This window comes from Castanea sativa, chromosome 4 (assembly GCF_040712315.1).
Source record: "Castanea sativa cultivar Marrone di Chiusa Pesio chromosome 4, ASM4071231v1".
NCBI lineage: Eukaryota > Viridiplantae > Streptophyta > Magnoliopsida > Fagales > Fagaceae > Castanea > Castanea sativa.
Genome location: NC_134016.1, coordinates 35,499,172 through 35,521,650, shown reverse-complemented (window position 1 = coordinate 35,521,650; position 22,479 = coordinate 35,499,172). Strand labels below are relative to the sequence as shown.

Here is a 22,479-nt window from a genome sequence, read left to right as displayed (position 1 = left end):
AATATAGTAGGATACCTATATAGGGATCATATTGTGTGATATGTATAAAACTCTTAATGAATAATAAATAAATATAAATGTGTAAATAACCCATCTTCTTACCCTTAAAAAAAAATAAAAAAAATCAAAGAATTCACCAGGATCAAATAAAAGAATAGGGTCTATAATATAGCCAAGATTAAATTAAATTTTGTAAATTTAATCTTGACCTGAAGATGCAACGGTTTAATAGGCAATCAATCACTGGAGCACACGAGTGGAAAAGAGGGAAAGTGGTATACTGTGTGCCGCGTGGTCCAATTGAATTACATCTTGAGGTTGACTTTGTTATATATTTTATTGTCAAGTGAAAAATCCTTAGGTAGTTTCGGAGTATAATGAAATGGTGTTCTCTCCTCTCACATTCATAGTGGACCCCACTATGAATTTAATGAGCAGACTCCACCATGAATGTGAGAGGAGGAAGCACCATTTTCCGTACTCCGAGAGTACCTAAGAATTACTCTTGTCAAGCTGTGTTCCTTGCTTTGGAAGTATGTCCATTAAAGTGTGGTGGTTTGACATACATTCATGTGCTTTGTACTTCTCTGCAAATGACATATATGCAATATTCTTATGCTTCCAAACATGTTCTTATGCAATATTTAATTTTTCCTTTGTCGCATGGAAACTCATCACTCACTAGGTCAAACTTCAATTTTATGGTTTTTAATATGTGACTACTTTTTTAAAGAAAAAGAGAACAACAAAGGATTAATCACTATAGTCAGTGCTTTGCTTAACAGGAAAAAAAGATGACAACACAGTCATTATTAGCATTATAAGTATAAACTTTTTTTATCCCACTTTTTTTTATTTCATTTTATACTTAGCTAAATAGTAAAATGCTATTTTAGAGTTGCAATTTGTGTTAGTGGGTTTGTCTTTTGTTGTGTTGTGGGTCAATCCGTACCCGACTTATTTAATAATAGTAATATTAAAAAAGCCTTTAACCCTAACATAACATGTTTATTAAGAAGGTTGACACAATATGACTCACGTAGCATACTTAATAAACATTTTTGGTTTGTTTAACTCAAACACAACCTATTTCAACCCATTTTACAGTATTAACATATTTTTATAATTTATAATCATTTAAATAATTATAATTATAAATAAATATATTCTACATAAATTATATTTCATAATAACATCAACTAAAAGTACTAATATAGTAATATTATATAATCTAAAATTTAAAAGTTACTTTTTTTATATAATGAAGTTCCACCCAAATTTTAAAGAGAGGTGCTACATCCACAATATTTTTACAACAAATTATAGGTGATTAGTTACTATTGGTTCAAATTTGAATCTAACACTAAGATTACTTTTTTGCCCCAACAATAACAACCAGTAATAACCTACCACTTATGATTTGTTGTAAAAATGTTGTGGACACATCATTCCTCAATTTTAAAATACACAATCTAAACTAAGTCATTTCAAGTTGATTTGCAAGTAACTCAACATGAAATAATTGCATTAATTAATATGAATCCACTTACACTAAACACTAACTCGTAAAAACCATATCGTGTCAAATATTATCACCTCGCAATTACGTATATGATTTTTGTCAATTTTAAATTCAAGTTGTTTTATAAGTAAAGGTTAAAAAATATGTGATAAATTGCAATTAATGGAGTATAAAAAAATTTATAGAATGCTTCGAGAGTACAATAAATGCATACTCTCTCTTCTCACATGTTTTTTTTTAAGCGCTCCTCTCACATAAATAGTAGGTCTCACAATGAATTTAATTAGTAAGATCCACTATTATGTAAGAGAAATGAGTACACAATTAGTATACTTCTAGACATTCTATAATTAGTTAATCACCCTGTAAAGTGGAATAAATAATTTTTATTTATCATAGCAATGAAAAGCCCACCTACCCCCTTTATTCCCCTCTAACAAAATTAAATTGGAACAAATAATTTTGGCTAAAATGCAAAATTGATCCTCTAAGTTTCACCCTTTGTCATTTCTATCATCCAAGTTTTAGTTTTGTCATTTCAGTTTTCTAAGTTTTAAGTTTTATCAATGCAGTCCTTCGTTAGTATTTTATTAAGTGACACCGTTTTGGTTAACGACGTTGTTTTGGATTTTTTAATTTAAAAAAAATTGAAAAATGTTAATTACAAAAGGGGGAAAAAAACTACTAAGGGCTCAAGGAACGACATCGTTCTCCTGGCCACTGAAAGTCAAAAACTATCTCCACCCCCACTGAGAGAGAGAGAGAGAGAGAGAGAGAGAGAGCTCTAAAATTATTTCTTGGAGAGATCTTCTGGATGATCCGAAACAATGGTGGGAAAATTGTGATAGTAAGCACGGTGGATTGGTGTGGACACCTCTCTTCATGTGATTGATTTTTTTGTTTACAGGCAAATCCAAAGAGTCCTGATTTCAAACATAAGGTTGGTATTCACTCTGTGACTTACTGATGCACCAAGTTGAATTTTTTCAGAACTTGATAGAGTGAAATTTGATGTGTAAACTTAAAAATCAAAACAAGTGAAGCAACATAGAGGTGAGAACGGAGACTTTTGGCTTGGCAAGAAGACAAAAAAAGAAGAGAGGTGCTACGTCCACAACATTTTTACAACAAATCATAGGTGATTAGTTATTATTGGTTCAAATTTGAACTTAACACTAAGATTACTTTTTTGCCTCAACAATAACAACCAGTAACAACCTGCCACTTAAAATTTGTTGTAAAAATGTTGTGGACATACCATTTCTCAAAAAAGAATCACTTGTTTTAAATAATAAAAGTGATAGTATGTATCTCTTCATCATTCTTTCAATGCTTTCATGAAAAATCATGAATTTGGGAGTTTATATGGATAACCATGAATTTGGAAGTTGAATCATAATACCGAGTACTATCTAGATTTTGACATTCAGTGGCTAGGGGAACCGCGTCGTTCCCTGAGCTTAGGTTTTTTTTTTTTTTTTGTGATTAACATTTTTTAGTTTTTTTAAATTAAGATATTAATAAAAATCCAAAACAATATCTTTTTGGCAAGTAAATAGCAGCACTTAACAGAATAATAATAACAAATGATAGAATTGACAGAACTTGAAACTTAGAGGACTGAAATGACAAAACTGAAACTTAGATGACTAAAATAACAAAAAGTGAAACTTAGAAGATCAGTTTTGCATTTTAACCAAGAATTTTTATTTATCATATAAATGAAAAGCCCACCTAGTCCCTTTATTCCCCTCTGACAAAATTAAATTGGTCTTTAGGATGAGTAAGTATTAAATCTCAAATATATGACCATTCTATTGTTTGGTCAAGTTCTAATATATTGTAAGTAAAAAGAATTAGAAACTTCAAGAGTTGTTCCTTAAATAATAATTAAAAAAAAATCCTCAAGAATTCTTAGTAATTCAGTACCAAAAAAAACTCTACGAGTATTTTTATGGTAACGTTCAAGTATTGTACCCTCCTGTCTGATTTAGAACAGCACTAGCAAAGTGCCTCTTTTGGCCTTGTTTGTCACGCCAAATATAGCCTTTAGTTAACTCTCACAATGTCCCTTAATTAAAACACGGCAGATCATATCAAATTGAAGCGTAGAAAACAAGGCAAAATTCTTGTTGAGCGTGCACCTAACCGTTACTTACAAGGCATCTCCATACATAAAATAGGAACACATTCAAACCAATACAACCCCAATATGAGAGGCTTCAAACCAAATATACTACCTGTCTACTTCCATGCAACTCCTAATGGAGAAACAGGCATCATCAATGACCCCTCAAACTCATGCCCAGTTCCGGACACTGAGCCCTATCAAGAAGCTTAAGCTGAGCTCCACGCATGATGGCAGCACCCTATATGACTCGTTCGAGCTACACGCTATAACCCATCAGCTCAACAAGGCTATTCAAGCCTCAAATGTGTCTTCTCCACCATACCTGTGCCACCTAAAAAATTCTCCCTTCTACCGCCAACAGCTAGGCCATATATACAAAGAAAATGCACAGACATCACGGAGAGCTTCATCTTCGCTACCTGCTCATGCAGTCCTTGACAAAAGGATGAGCACGGCAGAAACGAATAAGGGTTCAGGAGGATTTGTAACACAGCTCTGGAAGAAGGTTAAACAAGGATTGCTAAGGAATAAGCAGAAAAAGGATCATTGACATGGATCATAATGAACCAACTCTTTATTTGCCAGTTTCTGAGCTCGTTAGCTGGAAGATTAACCAAACTTTGCAGTCAACTATTGTACATAATGCAACTGAAAGAAAATCCAGCTTGTATAGCGTTGCTCATGGATAAATTTGTGCAGACTTTGTATTTATTTTCAGCCAGGCAAACTTAGCATGTAAAAAGAACTATTCAATCAAGTTACTCGTGTTTCAGGCCAGTATTTATAACAGTATTCAATTAATGAACCACCTACTCTTACAGATAGAAATCAGAAAGTAAGGTTATGGATTCAAAATCCAATTAATGTAAATGTGTACCTTACCAACCAAAAATATTAACTTGAATTTCTAGCCATGTAAATAGAGGACCAAATGCAAGTTACAACTTTCAACACCCGCAAGCCTCTAGCTCAGAGGCTGGATCCATAGGCAAGGTCCTGCACTTGAGAAAAAAACTGTCAGTTTGATCAATACACAACTTAATATCCTTTTTCTTAACATTCAGGGCATATTTAACATCAATAGTTCCTCTACATCCACGGCCAAGATACATTAGTACCTTCTCTTGTAAAGAGAACCAGCACAATAAAGAACTGCCCTACAATCTTAAACAGGCCAAGCTTAAATTCAACCCAGAAGAGTACAGAACATTGAATGCAAATTCTCATCTTATATTAGTCAAACACAAGAATTTTGTGAAGATGATTCTGAATACTCTTTCTATTGATATTACATAAGGTTTCAGTTAGAAGCAAACACAATAAAGAGCTGCCTTCCATTTTAAACAGGCCAAGCTTAAATTCAAACCAGAAGAGTGCAGAGCATTGAATTCTAATTCACATTGTATCTTAGTCAAAACCCAAAACTTTTGTGAAGATGATTCAAAATGCTTCTTTCTATTGATATTAAATAAGGTTTCATTACAAGCATGCTTCACATAGAAGCAGTACAGAACCACAAGATATGACACCTGAGAAATGGATACAAGTGGTTTCAAAAATACATGTAAATATTTTAATTAGTAAAAAGAACTACTGCAACCAAAACCTTAACCACTAACTGGAGGAACTAGTGAGCGTTTGGATTGGTTGTTTTGCCCAATCTGCATGTTCACCTTTTTTTAGTGAGTCCCGGTGGTACTGTTCACGTACCACCAAGCTCAATTTTTCACAGATTTCTAGGTAAATTTAAGTCCCATTGCGCTTCAGACGATCTGGCTAATTAGATATACTTCTTCTATTAGAAAGGCGAACCCATAGGCCTGTTTTAGCGCGTTTCCAAAGGTAAGCGGTTATAGGTTGACTTTGTCACTTTCTTCGCATCCATAGCGAGTGGACCTAAGGTACAGTTACGACTGGGAGATAGCAAGACTCCCTGAAGAGTTTAAACTAAGGATTGAAAGTAGCTAAATCGCCTGTATAACAGATCTACGAATAGCCAACGCCTCTAACAACGTATTTAAGGGGGTTAGGGCGGTTCCTTAGGCACCTTCACATCTACATCTACTTATAACAAGCACGTACACTATTCACACCTTTAAAAATTATTTTGCTACAATGTTTTCAGCAATAAGTTTTCAGTTTTCAGCAAATAAGCGATATCCAAATACATCCCTAGTAAAAAAAACTCTAGGACAGCCTCAGTGCCATTTCTTGTAGAAGAGATCGCTTCTGTGAAGCATTGATGACATGATTTGTCTCAGCATTCTCAAGCACATCAGTGATTATGGCAGCCGCATGACCAAGAGGTTCCTCAGCCACCCTTTTCAACATGAAGGCCTGCAGAGTCCAAAGTAATTAGAAAACAATCAAATTATAAAGAGGATTAAAAGTAGTAAAAAGAAAAGTTTCAGACAAACGTTTTTGCAAAATAGAAACCAAGAAATGATTTGGGCATCAAATAACAACATAGTGAGAAAACAACAGGAAACCTTTGAAATCAACAGAACCGGAATTGATTAGAGCAAAAATTGGAGAACAATATTCTAACAATTACAGGAATTTTTTTGTTTATTTCTTCCCCCCACCCCTTTTTTTTTCTCTAATGATAAGTACATAATAACCACCAAATTTGTACAAGGAGATTATTGCATAGATTTCTGGTGCACCAAAAAAACAATTGTGGGTTAAGTCTTATTATCTCACAAGATCAGATAATCCAATTTAGTATGTTAGCCATCAGCTTTTTGTTTAGCCTTTTAGCTTATTCACTTAAGCATAGGTTTTTGAAACCTAACTTTTTCTGGGTACAAACATAACCCACTTCTAGCAAAAAGCCAAATAAGCTGGTGCTGACATGACAGACATGTAGATGAAACTCTCAGCAACTTGATAGTCAAACAATTTCAATTAATTGATAAAATCATGGAAAAAATGAAGTGTTGTGACAGCGGATGTGCTGATACTAGTTTGTTGGAATTTGGGACTAGCATGAGCATATGGAACATGGTTCAGCCAATTCCATACCTACATCGGCGGGTAACATCAACTAAATCCATCATCAATATATGAATTACACTCTCAACCAAATCTCACTAACATATTCTCACAAACAACTCAAAACCTCTCACAGACACAAACATCCAAAAGCTATAAAAAACACAAATTAACCAAATCCCAATACACCCAAAACAAACTTGAACTTACTCACAAACTTGACACACTCACAAGTCCAAAGCCCCTTATCAAAAAAAGGTCCACAAAGCACCAAAAACCTATTGGCACTCTCACTCAAACAATAGATAAAACTCTTAATTCACACGCATGGGTGTTCTTAAACACCAAAAGAAATACCAAAAAATTCTTTGAAGAAACCACACCATCTTCTTCTTTGAGCATTCCCCTCCTCATGTGAGAATAACCACTTGGCCAAAGCCATCAAACCTTTTAGTACAATACCCATATATAAAGCTCTTAGCTATAACTCTTACTACCTATCAAAATAAAGCTCTAATTCCTATTACCTATCAAAATAAAGCTCTAATTCCTATTCCTTAGTGAACAAGAAATACAACATTACTTCTTTGACAACAAATAAACTTTCCTCCACACCAAGGAAACCCAAATAGATAACCAAGTCAAAATAGGAATTTAAGATGATATCCAACATAAAGGGGTAACAAAAATCCAAATATTGCAAAGATAATAAAAATACGTAGTGTAATAGAGGTGTGGGGGGAAGGGGGACCTGGCCATGATGGGATATTTTCAATGTACATGGAGGCTGAATCCAAGGCTCCCCATCAATTTGAACAGGCAATTCAGCCAAGAGCTGTATCTTAATCATTTGCCCTTGTGCAAGTCTTCGAGCACGAGAAAGGCCAACCTGTTTACAAAAACAAAGCTGTTCAGAGGCATTTCACAAGCTCAAAATCGAAAGTAGCACCAAGATTCCAGATCCAAATAGAGGCAAAAAAAATTGTCTACCCTATGATTTAGAAAAAAATGGAAAATCAATACTGCCAAATAGAGCATAAACTTCTGTATCTCTGCCAAAAGGGCATTGGCTTCACCTCCGGATTAAATATTTTATAACCAATTGCTTTATGTCTTCACCACCATGATGAAGCGTGTTACTCTAGGGCTACTTAACTTTCCTTAAATTCCAAACTAAACCCTCATGCTGCACCAGCTAGAGAATAAAAAGAATACAGATCCCCCTAATCCAGAAAGAAATTCAAATTTGACAAGAATACATCAAGTACATATATATGGGTGAAATTCCCTCCAAAAAAAAAAAGTACATATATACAACTTTTTCACATCAACAGAATTATTGAATTACTCAAAAGTAGAAAATAGAAGTGTACACATCAGTAAGAGAATGATGAAGAAACCGCTTTACCTGAAGCTTCCCAAGGTGCCATGTCCCTGAGATGCTCACAACCTCAAGTACCCTATCATGCATAGATTGTGGATCAAAATTATCATAAGTTTCATCCTCATTTTGCCACAGATCTACACCACCCATGTAACTTCCAATGTTTGCAACAAGTACACCTTCTGCGTCCTGCAAATATTCAATATAATCATATAATTTGTAGGAGTAATAGGATACATTTTGAGAACAGTAAAAATTCAGGATTGAAAATTATTTCAATGATGATTTTGCACCAAAATCTTTAGTTCATAGGGGGAGAAACAAAGAAATCCAGCAATAAATGTCTATAAAGAAACCTCAGATATATAAAAATGTATCAAAAGAAAAGGGGCAAGAAAGAGGGTGAAAGAAGTAATACAGGCAAGGCGGATGGGATAAAAAAAAATGTTAAAAAATCTAATATTTTTCCAAGTTTTATATAGCAAAAGAGAAGTTGGATGAGGAGGAGGAGATAAGTGCATATTCTCATCTATAGTAATCATTTACAGTTAGAGAAAACAGAAAATTTTGAGACATTTGTAAAAATTTCAGGGTCACTTAGTCACAAGCGAAGGGGAAAAAGCACATCAATTGTTTCTAATTCAGAATACTTGAAGAAAGACAAAAAAGAAAACAGCAGAGTTAAGAGAAATTCACAAGGATTACAATTGCATTTGGTGAAAATTTTACCCCTACGGTTCCCTTTTTATTTTTATTTTTTTATTGTACTCATATTTCACTAACCCACAACCAAACCTTGGAGGGAGTTCCGTTTAAGTTAGATCTCATTGGCAACAGTACCCAGAATTTATAAAATCCATCAGTGTGTGTATGTATATTAATAATTTAATATATCATAAATACTCCAAATTCACCAATAATGATAAAGACTGTCCAAAAACCTAAAAGCCCAACCAGTGGTGACAATTTCTTTGAAAGCAAATGGCATTTCTACAAGCATATAATTACTATTACTCACCTCAGGGACCTCCACCTCAACCCCATCCACTTCAACACGAACTTGCCAAGGGAAATCCTCAAATGTCCTATCCATTATGTTCCTGGCACCCTCTCTAGCGTAAAGAACTTTATTCATAAACTGCACATATATTTTACACATATTTTACTCATTTCCGTAAGTCAAAATTATCAATCAGAAGAAGATAAAATCATCCAAACAACAAATAATAATTGTGAGAAGATAGTCTGCGTACGCAAAAGTTTTTATCACCCCCCTCCCCCCCACTCCTTTTTTTTCTTTCTTTTGTTTGGGGAGAGGGAGTCAGGAGCTCAACAACAAAAAGTTCATTAAAATACAAAAAGACTTGGCAATTAGATTTGTGCCTAGACTTTTTTATTATTATATATAAGTAGATTTGTGCCTAGTCATGACATGTCAACAACCTTTTTAGCAATTAGATCTGTTTCTATGCATATGTCAACAAAATTTTGGAAGTTTGAAATTATGATATTTCGTAGACAATTTAGCTAGCATAATGGGCTCTATTTCTCCATATAATTTCAAAAATAAGTGGCGTGTTAAGCATAATGATTCCCGTCTTTATGCATATGGAAAGAAACTTCGCACCAGCTTACAAGAACTAATAATATAGACTGCAACTTAGATGATCTAGCACAAATATTCGTTATCTTTAACAACTGCTAGTAACCATATAAATACATATTTTCTCTCTTTTTAATATAGATAAATTACACATGCATCTAATAGGTTTTCAACCCATGGAAATGCTATTTAAGATAGAGCTCATATGTGTTATTTTCTCACTCATTCCCTAAATATATCATCATGAAATTTCAAGTAAATTATTTAATGTAATAAAATATCTCAGATGCAAATCATGACAACTAGAAAAGCATATACCTTTCCATCCATAAGGAAGTTTAGGGTCAGTTATAAGCAAACAACTATTTGGATTCAGGAGAACTCCATGTAATGTCTAGTATATTCCAAATGGGAAGTTCATATGCCAAGTATTCAAGACTTATCATAATTGAAGTTTAAGTTACCTGATTATAGAACTTCTCTGGATTCTCTTCTCGCAGATTATGAATGTCCAGAGCAACCTTTGCATCGCACCCAACTCCTGTAATCAATGCATGCTGAATTGGTTACCAAATGCATGAGTATATGCATCGTAGAACACTCACCCAGGGGGGGATAAGATATAATGGAAATAAATCATACGAAGCAGGTAGTAGAAGCTGAATGTGATTGGACCCACCCTGAAGTTGTATGCCAATATATATATATATATATATAAAATCTACCCAACCATTTTATACCCAGCCAAAATATCCACAGGTCCATTGGATTGGTCACTTTGTAATACTCAAAAGAAAAATTAGGGTGATACCATGGTCAAGTTTGAAACTCAGAATATACCAAGTAACCCAACAAAATTACATACATTATCAATACATAGCATAAACAGAGAAAGATCATAGTTTGTTTTCCTTGTTCGTTTTTAAGAATTGGAGTTAATTCAAACCAATTGATTTTTTGCCCAACTGAACCAAGTGAATTTAGAAACCAATACTTGGCAGGAGCAGGATGAAAGGTGAGAATTGAAAATTTTCATTTAATAATTGAGTAATCTCAAGTTAATCATGTGTAACTTCAAGTAAAACATTGCACTGAAAATGCCTACAGCAGGCCAATACCATTTATGAACTAGAATTTATGATCTGCTTTAAGGGAACCTTTTTTCTACTAATAAGTATACACAGTAACTGAAAAAAAAAAAAAACTAAACTCACATACCAAGATAGTTGTTCATAAATTTATGTGGTTGGAGTTGTTTTCCTTGTTGATTTAACACTGCCACCTTCCACCGGTCAAGAATGGTTACTGCAGCATGTTCAATGTGGTGCAACACTGTGCAAAGGCCTCCTTGTCTCTCCACTGATCCCAAACCACCTCCCCAGGATAGGACCCTGGCAAGATCATTTCCTGTCCCAGCAGGAAGAATAGCAACTGGAGGAGGAGAAACAAAATTTTGCTTGTCTATGGCATTTAAAACCCAACCAACAGTGCCATCTCCTCCGCATACAAGAACTCTAAAGTGAGGTACTTTTCTAAATAAATAAAGACCCATCTCTGGACCCTGTGTTGAGCTCAACTCAAAAACCTAAAGAGATGCACCAGGAAAATCCTGGTAAAAATCAAATGGCAAAATAATAATAATAATAATAATAATAACAACAACAACAAAAAATAAATAAATAAGTTGTACAGATAAGAGAGAGCACAAACATGATCCAAGTTGATAACATTTCAACACTGATAGTTTAAGGTTGCATGCTACACCAAAGATGCTGACCATATTATGAATTTTTCAATTGCCTCCCACTGACTAAAAGGAAGTCAGTCCACAAAGAAAATAACAAATAAATGCCCTGTTAAATGAGCTTGCTTAATTCCATCCAGTTGGCACCATAAGTGATGATTATGACCAAACTATAATGTATTTCGACAAAGGTAATATCAAGGTATAAACCCCCTACAATTACACTTACAAAAAGTCACATCATGCCACCTCAAATGGGGAATATTAATTAATCTTTCAGACATCATCCCCTGGTCCAAAATCCCATTATTTCAACAAAAATGTCAATTCAACAGAAACAAGGGGCAGATTCCATAGTTTTATATATTGTAATAATTTAATAAGTTGATTCAAGTTACACCTGGTGTAATTTTAAACAACGTTACATAGCTTAATTTTTATTTTACTTTTTTATTGAAATGTGGATTTTGAAAAATCCATTGTTGAATTACATTTTCATCTTATACCCTCCATGCTTGTAAAATTTCAAAATGATCAAATCTCTATAAATAGGTCATCTATCAAATGTTTAAATTTTAAAGTTTTGCATTTTAAAACTATGCATAAAAGATGAGTTTATGAATCAAATAATAACACATCCGATTGGCGTGCGTGTAAAGAAAATATAATCCAATGGTGAGATTGTCAAAATATTAGATCAAAAAAAAGTTATGAAGTGGTGTAACATTGAACCCAACTCTAATTTAATATACTTCAAAGTTAATGTATTGTATATTCACCATGCTACAAAGTACCTTGTGCGCCATTCTCTGAGTGTACTGGAATATTACAACTGCTTTACAATAAAAGGAAAGAAAAGGGATACACATTCCACTAAGAATATCCTAAAACTTTTCAAAAACCATGATCTCAACCAAAAGCATTAAGATGATACTTCCAATTCTACTTGTTCAGGAAGATGAAGAAAAAAGTTGACACATCTCCCAAAAAGTAATAACCCAAGGAACTGTGTGATAGAGAAATCAAACCTGTACAGGATTCAAAAGTAGATTCAAACGTTGCCTAAGTGAATCCCCACGCTGAGCCCCGCTCTTTTTGTTGATGAAAACTAACAAGGGCCTTGCATCTGAAGACAGATCAATTATCTCATATCTCTGTTTCATCCTCAATGACTGAGTCTCATCCTTCTGATTCAATGACGAACTTCTTTTGAAACTGGGCTTCCGATCCAGTTTGCTATCTACATCACCATTTTGATGTTGAACCTCCACATTCATGCTACCATTACAGTTTTCCTCTATTCCATTAGAACCATTAACCATTTGGTGAGTATCAGCTGTACTTTCTGTGGACATGTCTCCTGTACTACCACTATTTCCAGTGTCAATAGAAGATTCATTTCCATTCTTGTACTTCTTGCTCTGACTCCGGATACTTGCACGAACTGAAGATGCAAGCTCATTGGCTCCATGAGTAATTGAGCTCAAAAATCCACCTGAGGATAACTCCTTAACATGGAGAGGTGATAATATCAATCTTTTGAATGGGCCTAAATCACAAACATCACCTGTTTCATTAGACATATTACTGTGGCAATCAACATGTACCAGTCGTTGACACCACAAGCAACACCATATAGGGGATCCACCCAGGAAAGACCCACTACATTGTTCCTCACAATAGCTACAGAAAGAAGTTTCATCAGGTTGATCTGTGGTCTCTGTCCATCGAACAGCCCATTGGTGCACGACATGCTCATATCCAATCATGGATATACATTTGCAATCCTTATGGGCGCTAGAGGAGCAGCTTAGATGTGCTGCCACACCACAAATGTGACAACGGTGAATAAAACTATCAGAAGCCACCATGGGGCCAAGAGTTTGCGACGGGGACATGGACTTCAAGCACACACAACAATTTAAATTTTTTCCGCGAGACACAGATTCTAGAATCCAAGTATGAGGAGCTACAGGAACTTTGTGTCTTGCCTTTGGATTTTTCTTTGACCTGGCTATGGCTTTTGTCCAACTTAGATTGATGTTTCTCCTCCATTGGAAAGCTGTATAGGCTATAGTCAAAATTCCAACTAGGGCAGCAATAAAACAAGATACAATGAAAAACCTATCTGTAGGATTCTTGTTGCCCCAAATGGGAAGTAACATCTCAATATCTCTATACTCATCCATTCCTTACAATACAACTTTTACCTATTCTATATACACAGATATGGGCGGCAACCACCACACCAATGACAACAACAACCAAATTCAATCAATACAACAACCTAAATATATATCCTCCAATATGGTACTATCATTTACAATATCTCAAACCCACTTCCAAACCCAACTTACCGGTAACCAAACCACTGAAAGTGCCAATAAGAGTAACTATTTGTTGAAAATATGTTACTCAATGCAATTACTCCACCCTGTCAATCCCAAGGTCTTAACTGAAAAATCTTACACGTTGATCAGAATTTGGGGCCAAATCTAACATCCAAATACCTGTAGAACACAATAATAACTTTCAAATGACAGCTTCAAAAATATTAATACACCGTAGTTACAAAATTTCTTTGTTTTTAAAATTTATGTCAATAATCTTTCATAATTTGCAAGAACTTCTTAGACTCAAAGCAATAAGTACTCACTGTTGCAGCTTCACTAGTAATAGCATTGCAATATACATCTCATACAAAATTAGAGAATCACAAGCACATATATATAAAAACTAACCACTAAAAAAATAAGCTTCAAAATATGCGAATTTTCAATTACATACATAAAATTATGACCAAAATTTACCTTAGTTAACAAAATTCCTTTTTTTTTTTTTGGTTGAAATTTATGTCAATAATCTTTAATAATCTACAAGACTGGAACACAAAGCAATTAGTGCTCACAGTCACAGCTTCATTAGTATTACAATACATATACAAAATTAGAAAATTAAGTTGCACATAAATATAAAAACTAACCACAAATTTTTTTTTTTTTTTAAATATGTGAAATTTCAATCACAATTAAGAAAATTGCAACCAAAAAAAGAGCCCCATTTGGTTTCTAAGAAAAAAAAGGTTAAAATTTTAATCGCTTGGATTACACAAAACCGCCATTCCAAACCGCACAGTACATTAAGCAAAGTCAAGAGCAAACACAGCACTTTCAAACTCAAAAAACTTTCACTTTTACTTTCTTTTCTCCGCTCTTCAACAAACAAAAACCAAACAGAAAATTTGAAGAAAAAAAAATTAAAAAAATTCACAACATACTATTATATCAAACAACAATGGCATTCATTAATCAACAAAAAAAAAATTTAAAAAAAAAAAAACTTTAGAAAGAAGAAAACTTACAGTGAGAGTGGGTGTGATAGATCGATCTGATGAAGAAGAACAACCCTAGTTTTGATGATCTTTGAATTATAAAGAGAAAGCAGTGAAAACCTTATAAAAAGCCATATAGACAAAGAGAATCAAAAAGCTAAATTTTAAAAACCTCTACAGCTTTTCAAATTTCGAAATCATGAAAAAAGAATTAAAAAAATATTTTAATTATTTCTCTTTTTCTTTTCTTTTTTCAATTAATTATTTTTTTAAAATTTTTTTGGGGAGATTCTGAATGTGTGTGTGAGAGAGAGAGAGAGAGTGTTCAGTGCGCCGTGCGCGACGAAGGCATAGATACGAATCTATTTGGGTTGGCGATGACACGTGGCGGGGAGTGATGGCAATTAGGTGGCAAGTTTTTTTTGTGTGGAACCCAATGTCTCGCTTTTACGGTGGCCTGTTGGATACTGACAGCTCACCGGGTTCAGACACGTGGGACTTTATTAGGCGTATCGTATTATGGGGGTGGGGTACATGTCTTTTTAGAGAATTTGTAGCAACTTTTCTAGAAATTACCTCTTTTTTTTGTTTTTTTTTTTCTGTCTGTTTGGCTTTAATTTAAAAAGTTAGTTTATTTTACTATTTTATTTTTTTTTAATACTATTTATGAGCCTATTGCACTTTTTGCTCCTATTTATGAGTTCTTTTATACTCTTTCAACTAATTTTTACCTTTATTTACAGTACTTTCAGTAAAAAAAAAAAATAATAATTTCAGTAAAATAAGCGAATTTCAAACATACCCTTAATATAATTACTTAATTTTTCTATTTTACATGTATTATTTATTTTAGATTTTATTTTATTTGTAATAATCATTTTTTGTTCATTTATTATTATTATCTTCATAAGGAGAGAGAGAGAGAGAGAGAGAGAGAGAGAGAGAGAATTTAGTGAGATGTGAGAGCAATAGAAGAGAGAAAATAAAATAAAATATTGAAATACATTGTGAGCAATGATATTGTATATATCCACTGTAATACCTCAATTTTGTTTTTATGATTATCACTGCAACTTGTCATTTTTAATATAGAGTTAAGATATTATATGTGTGTGCACAGTAAGATAGGAGTAGACAATTTTGTGGTGCTGCAAATATGTGAGAAAATTAAAGTTTTAGTGCAATTAGTGTGGCAATTAAAATAATAAATAAATAAATAAAAGAGAAAGATGTTTTATGGACTTCTTGGAGACTAAAGAGATAAGCTCAATTGGGTTTTAAACTCCAACTCACTACCTCACCAAGCCCACATCTTTGATGCGTTAAAATATAAGGTGGACGAAAAGATAAATTAGGATTTTCATAAGAAGGGTTTCATCACTAAGGAGGCTAGAAGTTGTATTTTTCCTTGAAGTTAATCGAAGAGGCAACCAATTGTTCCAAGCATGATTTTTCATCTATTAGAAACAAAGAATTTTGAAGAGTTAGAATTTGATCTTGGAAACATTAGTGATATGTAGATTTGTTTCAAAGGGATATTTTTTTCCTAGAACTGTTGTTTACACTTTTAGGTTAGTGTTTACGGACTTCATTCTTGAATTGAGCCACGAAATTACAAGTTCTAATCTATTATTATGGCTTATGTTTTTCTTTCAGATATGTACACACACATATATATATATATATATATAATAAGTCAATGATATTGCCCACCGTTTTTCATTGAGCTTATATGTTGTTAAACCCATTGGGAGACATATTTGTACATATATTAAATCTTAGAATTGGCCTGTCTGTGTATGGCTTTCACGTTGTCCACTGTGGGTCCCTAGAACAAGTGAATGTTGCCTCATGTTTTCTTTCGGATTTGTATATATTAAGTCCTTTTAGTTTTGCCACGTTTTCTTTGGTTATATATATTAGGATGGTTTAACGTTTTTTTTGGAGTTTTATATTAAATGCTAGGTCAATGATATTTTGGCTAGTGCCTTCCTCATGGCAATATGAGTTTCGATTAATGCAAGGGAATATTATTGGTTAGAATATCATTGGTTAGAGAAACTTTAATTTAGTGTTAAAAGTATTATTAGTTTAGCAAAGTATTTTCCTTGTGAGTCAGTTTGTATAATTCGATAAATTTCATACTTTGTTGAGGATATTAAGTAATTTCCATGATTGATTATATGTCATATTTAAGTGTGTTATGAGGCTTTTTGGAGGTTGTTTCAGCTGGACTTTCAGAGTAATTTAAGTGCTATAAGTAATTATGCATAATATACACAAATTTTGTTATGTCGGTTCTTAGAAATTAAAGGTTTTCCAAAATTATATTTTTAAGCTTACGTTTTCTAAAATTTATCAAAAACATTTTTATATCATTGAAAGAGAAACTTCGACTTTAAAAAAAATGTTTTAAAAAGAAATTTCGAATTTTAAATAACGTTTTGAATGTCTGAATCTCATTTAAAAGATAATTTCTAAACTAAACTATTTTCCAAAAAGAATTGAGGTTCAAAGTAGGTTTTTTAAAAAGGTTCTTATTCTTTAAATTTGTTAAAACTAAGTGATTTCAAAGTCATATTCTTATTTTCCAAATGGTATTTAAAATGATTTTTTAGCAAATTGAATTTTTAGATTTACTCAAGAATTGTAAATATGTATATAAACTTCTTAGTTCCTATTCGTTCCCTAAGAGAGCCAAGCATCTTTTGATTTATGTTTCAATTTGATGTTGTGATATTCGACATGTCTTTATTGTTGGAATAATTGTTAATATTAAGAAAATTATTCTATGTTGTATAAACTTTGCTTTTTGTGACATGTGACTCAAAATAAGTGTTTTTAGAATTGATTAGGTATATGTGTAAGCCTGCTCACAGGGTTGTATGTGAGAATAGGTGTTGATCCCTCACCAACAAGGGTTACATGTTGGTATCCGCTTATAGGATTGTATGTAAGAATATGTGATATGTATATATGTGATACTATGCTCTGATTAATTATCTGTATGTGTTTTCGAATGATTTTAAGGTGAGATTACATATGTATTAAGTGATTCTTTATATGTTTTAGAATAATTATATTTGATATCATTGAGTAAGTTTGTGAAAAATCAAAATACTCGTGCTTTGCTTGACTTTATCTTGTTGTGTATTGTGTATAATTGCTTACTGGATGTGTGGCTTATCCCATTAATTATAATTTTCAGATTAAGGCTTAGTTGGGGAACAAAACCTTTGGATTGTTTCGTAAGGTGCAACGTAGAGTGTGGGAGTTTCTAGGCGAAGTCAATAATACTTGAAGTTCTAAATGATTATTAGTTATTTTTATTCCGCTTTAGATCTCATAGTATTTTGAAGATTATTCTAAATTGTGGATTTTAATATTGTAAAAGATTTATTAAGAGCATTGTTTATTTGGAGTTTTATTGAACCATGTTTAAATTATTTATGTTTATTAAGTTATGTAAGATTAGAAAGTTAGTCATGCATCTAAATTCATAATCCATGGATTTGGGTCATGACATCCATGGTTTACTATAGCAACCATGTTTTTTTGCAAAACTTTACATTGTTTAAGGTGGATGAATTTTGAGTTTTGTTAGTTAAAATGTGATCTTATTCTATTGTACAAGCACTAATGCGAGTACTCTATTATCCAAAGTAGGGTTGTCCAGTGACCTGAAACCCGCCTGCCCAAACCCACCCGAACTGAAGGTCAACATGTGGCTTTGAAGTCAGTTAGCAGTCGGTCACGGGTTGCAATACAAATAATTGAATAATTCAGTTCGGATTCGAGTTTAAAAATATTTCACCCAAATAACCCTAACCGACCGAATTATTTATACAAACTTACAAAGAAAAGATGATTTGACATGCCCAGACTGTCAACCCACACGTTTTGGTATCAGACTGAGAAAGGGGAAACGTGTTTGACCAGCATATGAGTGTATCATCTCATCAAACATCAATAAACAAAAGTTACTTTGTTAACACAAATTCCCAATATACAAATCAACGTTAAACTTAAATTAAAATTCAAAATCAACAGTGTTGATGAGAGTGGAAGTTGAACACTCAATGATTTGATTGATTGCAGTGGCACAAGTACCTAATTTCTAAATCAATGGTTATAATCCAAAATCAAGACCTAATCTAACGGTGACAATTACATATCAAAGATCTGATATCTCTCACCATCTCTAATGTGTCTTTCACTTTAGAGTTCAGATTGCAAAATTCGTGGGTCATGGCTTCACCTTCACGCTTCCTCCCCTCTTCACCCTTCCTCACCTTTTCACTTCTTCAGTTTAAAGCTTTACACTTTAGTCAATCTCAAACTTTTAGAGTCTCAGTTCTCTTGGCTTTCTCAAACTCTCTCAAACCTTTACTTCTCTATTTGGTTGGATCTTCAATTCTCTCTAAATCAATTCTCCACATCCAAACCCTAGCCGCCTCCAATGCCGTAGTCCACTCCTCTCTTCGTCTCCAGTGCCTAGTCGCTGCCGCCGCTGTCCACTTTGTTCTCCCTCCAAACCGCTGGTGTTTGTCCTCATTCCGCCGGTGTGTTGTCCTCACCCTGCCGGTGTTTGTCCTCACCCCGTAGGTAATTTTTCTCTATTTCTCATCTTTCTTTTGTTGTTAGTCTCGTTTGTTTCATTTGTTATGGAAATCAAATGTTAAAATCAAATATACCCTAAGATTTATAATATGAAACCCTAACTTAAAAAAAAAAAAAAACCTTGAACCCCTAACTATTTTACTTTTGTTTATTTTTTTTAATCAATTTTAATCTTATTTTAATTTTATACAGGATTGAAAGCTAACTCCAAGTAGAGTTTTTTGCCTTCAAGTTTGAATCTCATACACTCACGGTATTCTTTAAGGTATGGTTTTTGCTTTCCTTTATGTTTAGTGTATAAGTTGAGATTTTTTTTTCTTTTTATGTTTGAGTTGCTGCTTGATAAGGATAATAGACCAATCTTGTGTAATCTTTTATGTAAATCATATATTATGTTTGGTTGTAATAATCAATTGTAAATCATATATTCTGTGTTTAGTTTTTAAATCATATATAATGTGTTAGTGTTTAGTGATTAATCTGCTATGTAAATCATATATTATGTTAGTGTTTAGTGTTTAATCTACAATATAAATCATGTATTATGTTTGTGTTTAGTGTTTAATCTGTTATGTAAATCATAAATTATGTTAGTGTTTAATGTTTAATCTTCTATGTAAATGATGTATTATGTTTGTGTTTAGTGTTTAATATGCTATATAAATCATATATAATGTTAGTGTTTAATCTGCTATGTAAATCGTGTATTATGCTTGTGTTTAGAGTTTAAGTTTAGATTTTTTTTTTCCCCTGTTCGAGTTGATGCTTGTTAAGGATAATAGACCAATATGGTTATGCTATATAAATCATATATTGTGTTTAGTATTTAGTGTTTAATCTGCAATGTAAATCATGTATTATGCTTATGTTTAGTGTTTAATCTGCTATGTAAATCATTTATTATGTTAGTGTATAGTGTATAGTGTTTAATCTTTTATAAAAATGATGTATTATGTTTGTGTTTAGTGTTTAATCTGCTATATAAATCATATATTATGTTAGTGTTTAACATGCTATATAAATCATATATTATGTTAGTGTTTAATCTGCTATGTAAATCATGTATTATACTTGTGTTTAGAGTTTAAGTTTAGATTTTCTTTTTCTTTTTCTGTTTGAGTTAATTCTCGTGAAGGATAGTAGACTAATATGGTTCTGCAATATAAATCATATATTATGTTTGTGTTCAGTGTTTAGTGTTTAATCTGCAATGAAAATCATGTATTATGTTTGTGTTTAGTGTTTAATCTACTATGTAAATCATATATTATGTTAGTGTTTAGTGTTTAATCTTCAATGTAAATGATGTATTATGTTTGTGTTTAGTGTTTAATCTGCTATATAAATCATATATTATGTTAGTGTTTAATCTGCTATGTAAATCATGTATTATGCTTGAGTTTAGAGTTTAAGTTTAGATTTTTCTTTGTCTTTTTCTGTTTGAGTTAATGCTTGTTAAGGATAATAGACCAGTATGGTTTTGCTATATAAATCATATATTAAGTTTGCGTTCAGTGTTTGTTATTATTAATATTTGTTATTGTTTAATCAATTCTGAGCATCACTGTTTTGGCTTTTATTATTAAATAAAATTTCAAGCTTATGTTGTTTGTATTTGGTTTTTTTTTTTTTTTTTGGTTTTGTTTTGTTTTGTGTTTTGTGTTTTTTTTTGCATAAGTAGGATGCTGTTTTTCCTTTTTGGTTTGTGTGGTTATTATTATTAAAGCTATTAATTATCCTTGTTATTCTAGTTTGCTAATACGTATCTTTGATTTTTTTAGGTCATGGAAACCTCCACTAATGAACCCTCTGTCTAAACATCAGTTGCTACACAAGCTGATGGTGCTATTCCCACTCAAGTCAAAGCTTCTGCTACTATCCAAGCTGAAATAGCTACTGCTGCTGAGTTGCCCCCAGTTCCACCATGCAAAGTGAGTATGACAATTCCTGTTAGTGTTGTGTTTATCTCTTCAATTTAATAATATTCAGCGTATTATTCAGTTTCTCGTTGTGTTGTTTCCATTATTTTTGTGTTTACGCCAACACTAAGGCTAAAGGAAATGAATAATGAGTTAAATATCATACCTGATCATCTCGATCTATTTCCTCCACGGCTTGATCATCTCAATCTATCTCCTTGGCTTGATCATCTCGAACTATCTCTTCTACGACCTCCACGACCTGATCATCTTGAACTATCTTCTCAACGACTTGATCATCTCAAACTATCTCCTCCATGAGGTGCATGAAAAGAGAGCAAGAGAGTGTGTAAGAGCATCCCCATTAGCTCGTACATTTTTTTTTTCTATTTTAGCATAAGAACATAATTTTTCTATTTTACATACTCATTTTTTAAAACACCACACATCAAATTATCTATTTTACACTACATTTCATTAAAATATCAATTTTTCTTTATTTTTTTAATTGTTTCCCTTTTTTCACACACAACAACCATCATTCATTTTCTTTCTTCATCCTCAAGATACATAAAGAAAGAATTAACAACTAAATGCAAATGAATAGTGTTAGTGTAAATTTATACGGATTAATATGGATCATTTTTAGGAAAAACTGTTTAAATTCTTAAAAAAAAAAAATTTCTATCATATCTGTACTAATGTGAATGCTTTAAAAGGAAAGAAAAGCAAGGGAGTTGAAAGACAATGGTAAAAGAGAACTTGTAAACATATAAATGCATGAAGTTACACATGAAGAGACTCATTAGAGGAATGGTAAAATTAGCAGGACAAAAGGTACGGACAAAATAAATGTGAATATAGTATTTTTATGGAAAGTTCAAGTTATAAGTCAACACTACAAGCGAAAAGACCTGTTACAACAAGTACTATTGCAACAACAAAAATAATTTGGGTAATATATATATATATACACACACACACACACTATTGCATCTGTGGATTGTTTTTTGTTGTAATAGTAAGTTAAATTTATTACATCAATTTAATATTGTTGCAAGAATTACCTTGATACATATAAATGCATTGTTGTAAAAGCTAAACCTTATTTTATGTTGAAATACGTTGTTGCAATAAGTAACCACTTATTTGACATCAAAATATATTGTTGTAATAGATGAAAAAAGTGTTGCATCAATTTAAGATTGTTGCAAGAATTATCTTGTTACAT

The 22,479-nt window shown here is 32.6% G+C and overlaps 1 protein-coding gene across 2 annotated transcripts; it reads right to left on the bottom strand.

Annotated features, from left to right (window-relative positions):
- Window positions 1-5,752: 5,752 nt before the first annotated feature.
- On the bottom strand, window positions 5,753-15,033 carry LOC142631530 (diacylglycerol kinase 1). 2 transcript variants are annotated; one of them, XM_075805698.1, is made up of 9 exons: window positions 14,740-15,014; window positions 13,736-13,888; window positions 12,407-13,440; window positions 10,853-11,219; window positions 10,099-10,175; window positions 9,050-9,169; window positions 8,056-8,220; window positions 7,399-7,536; window positions 5,753-5,990 (listed from the first exon to the last, which is right to left on the bottom strand). In XM_075805698.1, exons 3-9 carry the CDS (start codon window positions 13,274-13,276, stop codon window positions 5,841-5,843), a joined length of 1,887 nt encoding a protein of 628 aa, XP_075661813.1. In that variant the 5' UTR covers window positions 13,277-13,440; window positions 13,736-13,888; window positions 14,740-15,014; the 3' UTR covers window positions 5,753-5,840. The 2 variants fall into 2 exon arrangements, with proteins under 2 accessions (XP_075661813.1, XP_075661812.1); XM_075805697.1 differs by having other exon boundaries at window positions 12,407-13,888; window positions 14,740-15,033.
- Between the last annotated feature and the right edge of the window lie 7,446 nt (window positions 15,034-22,479).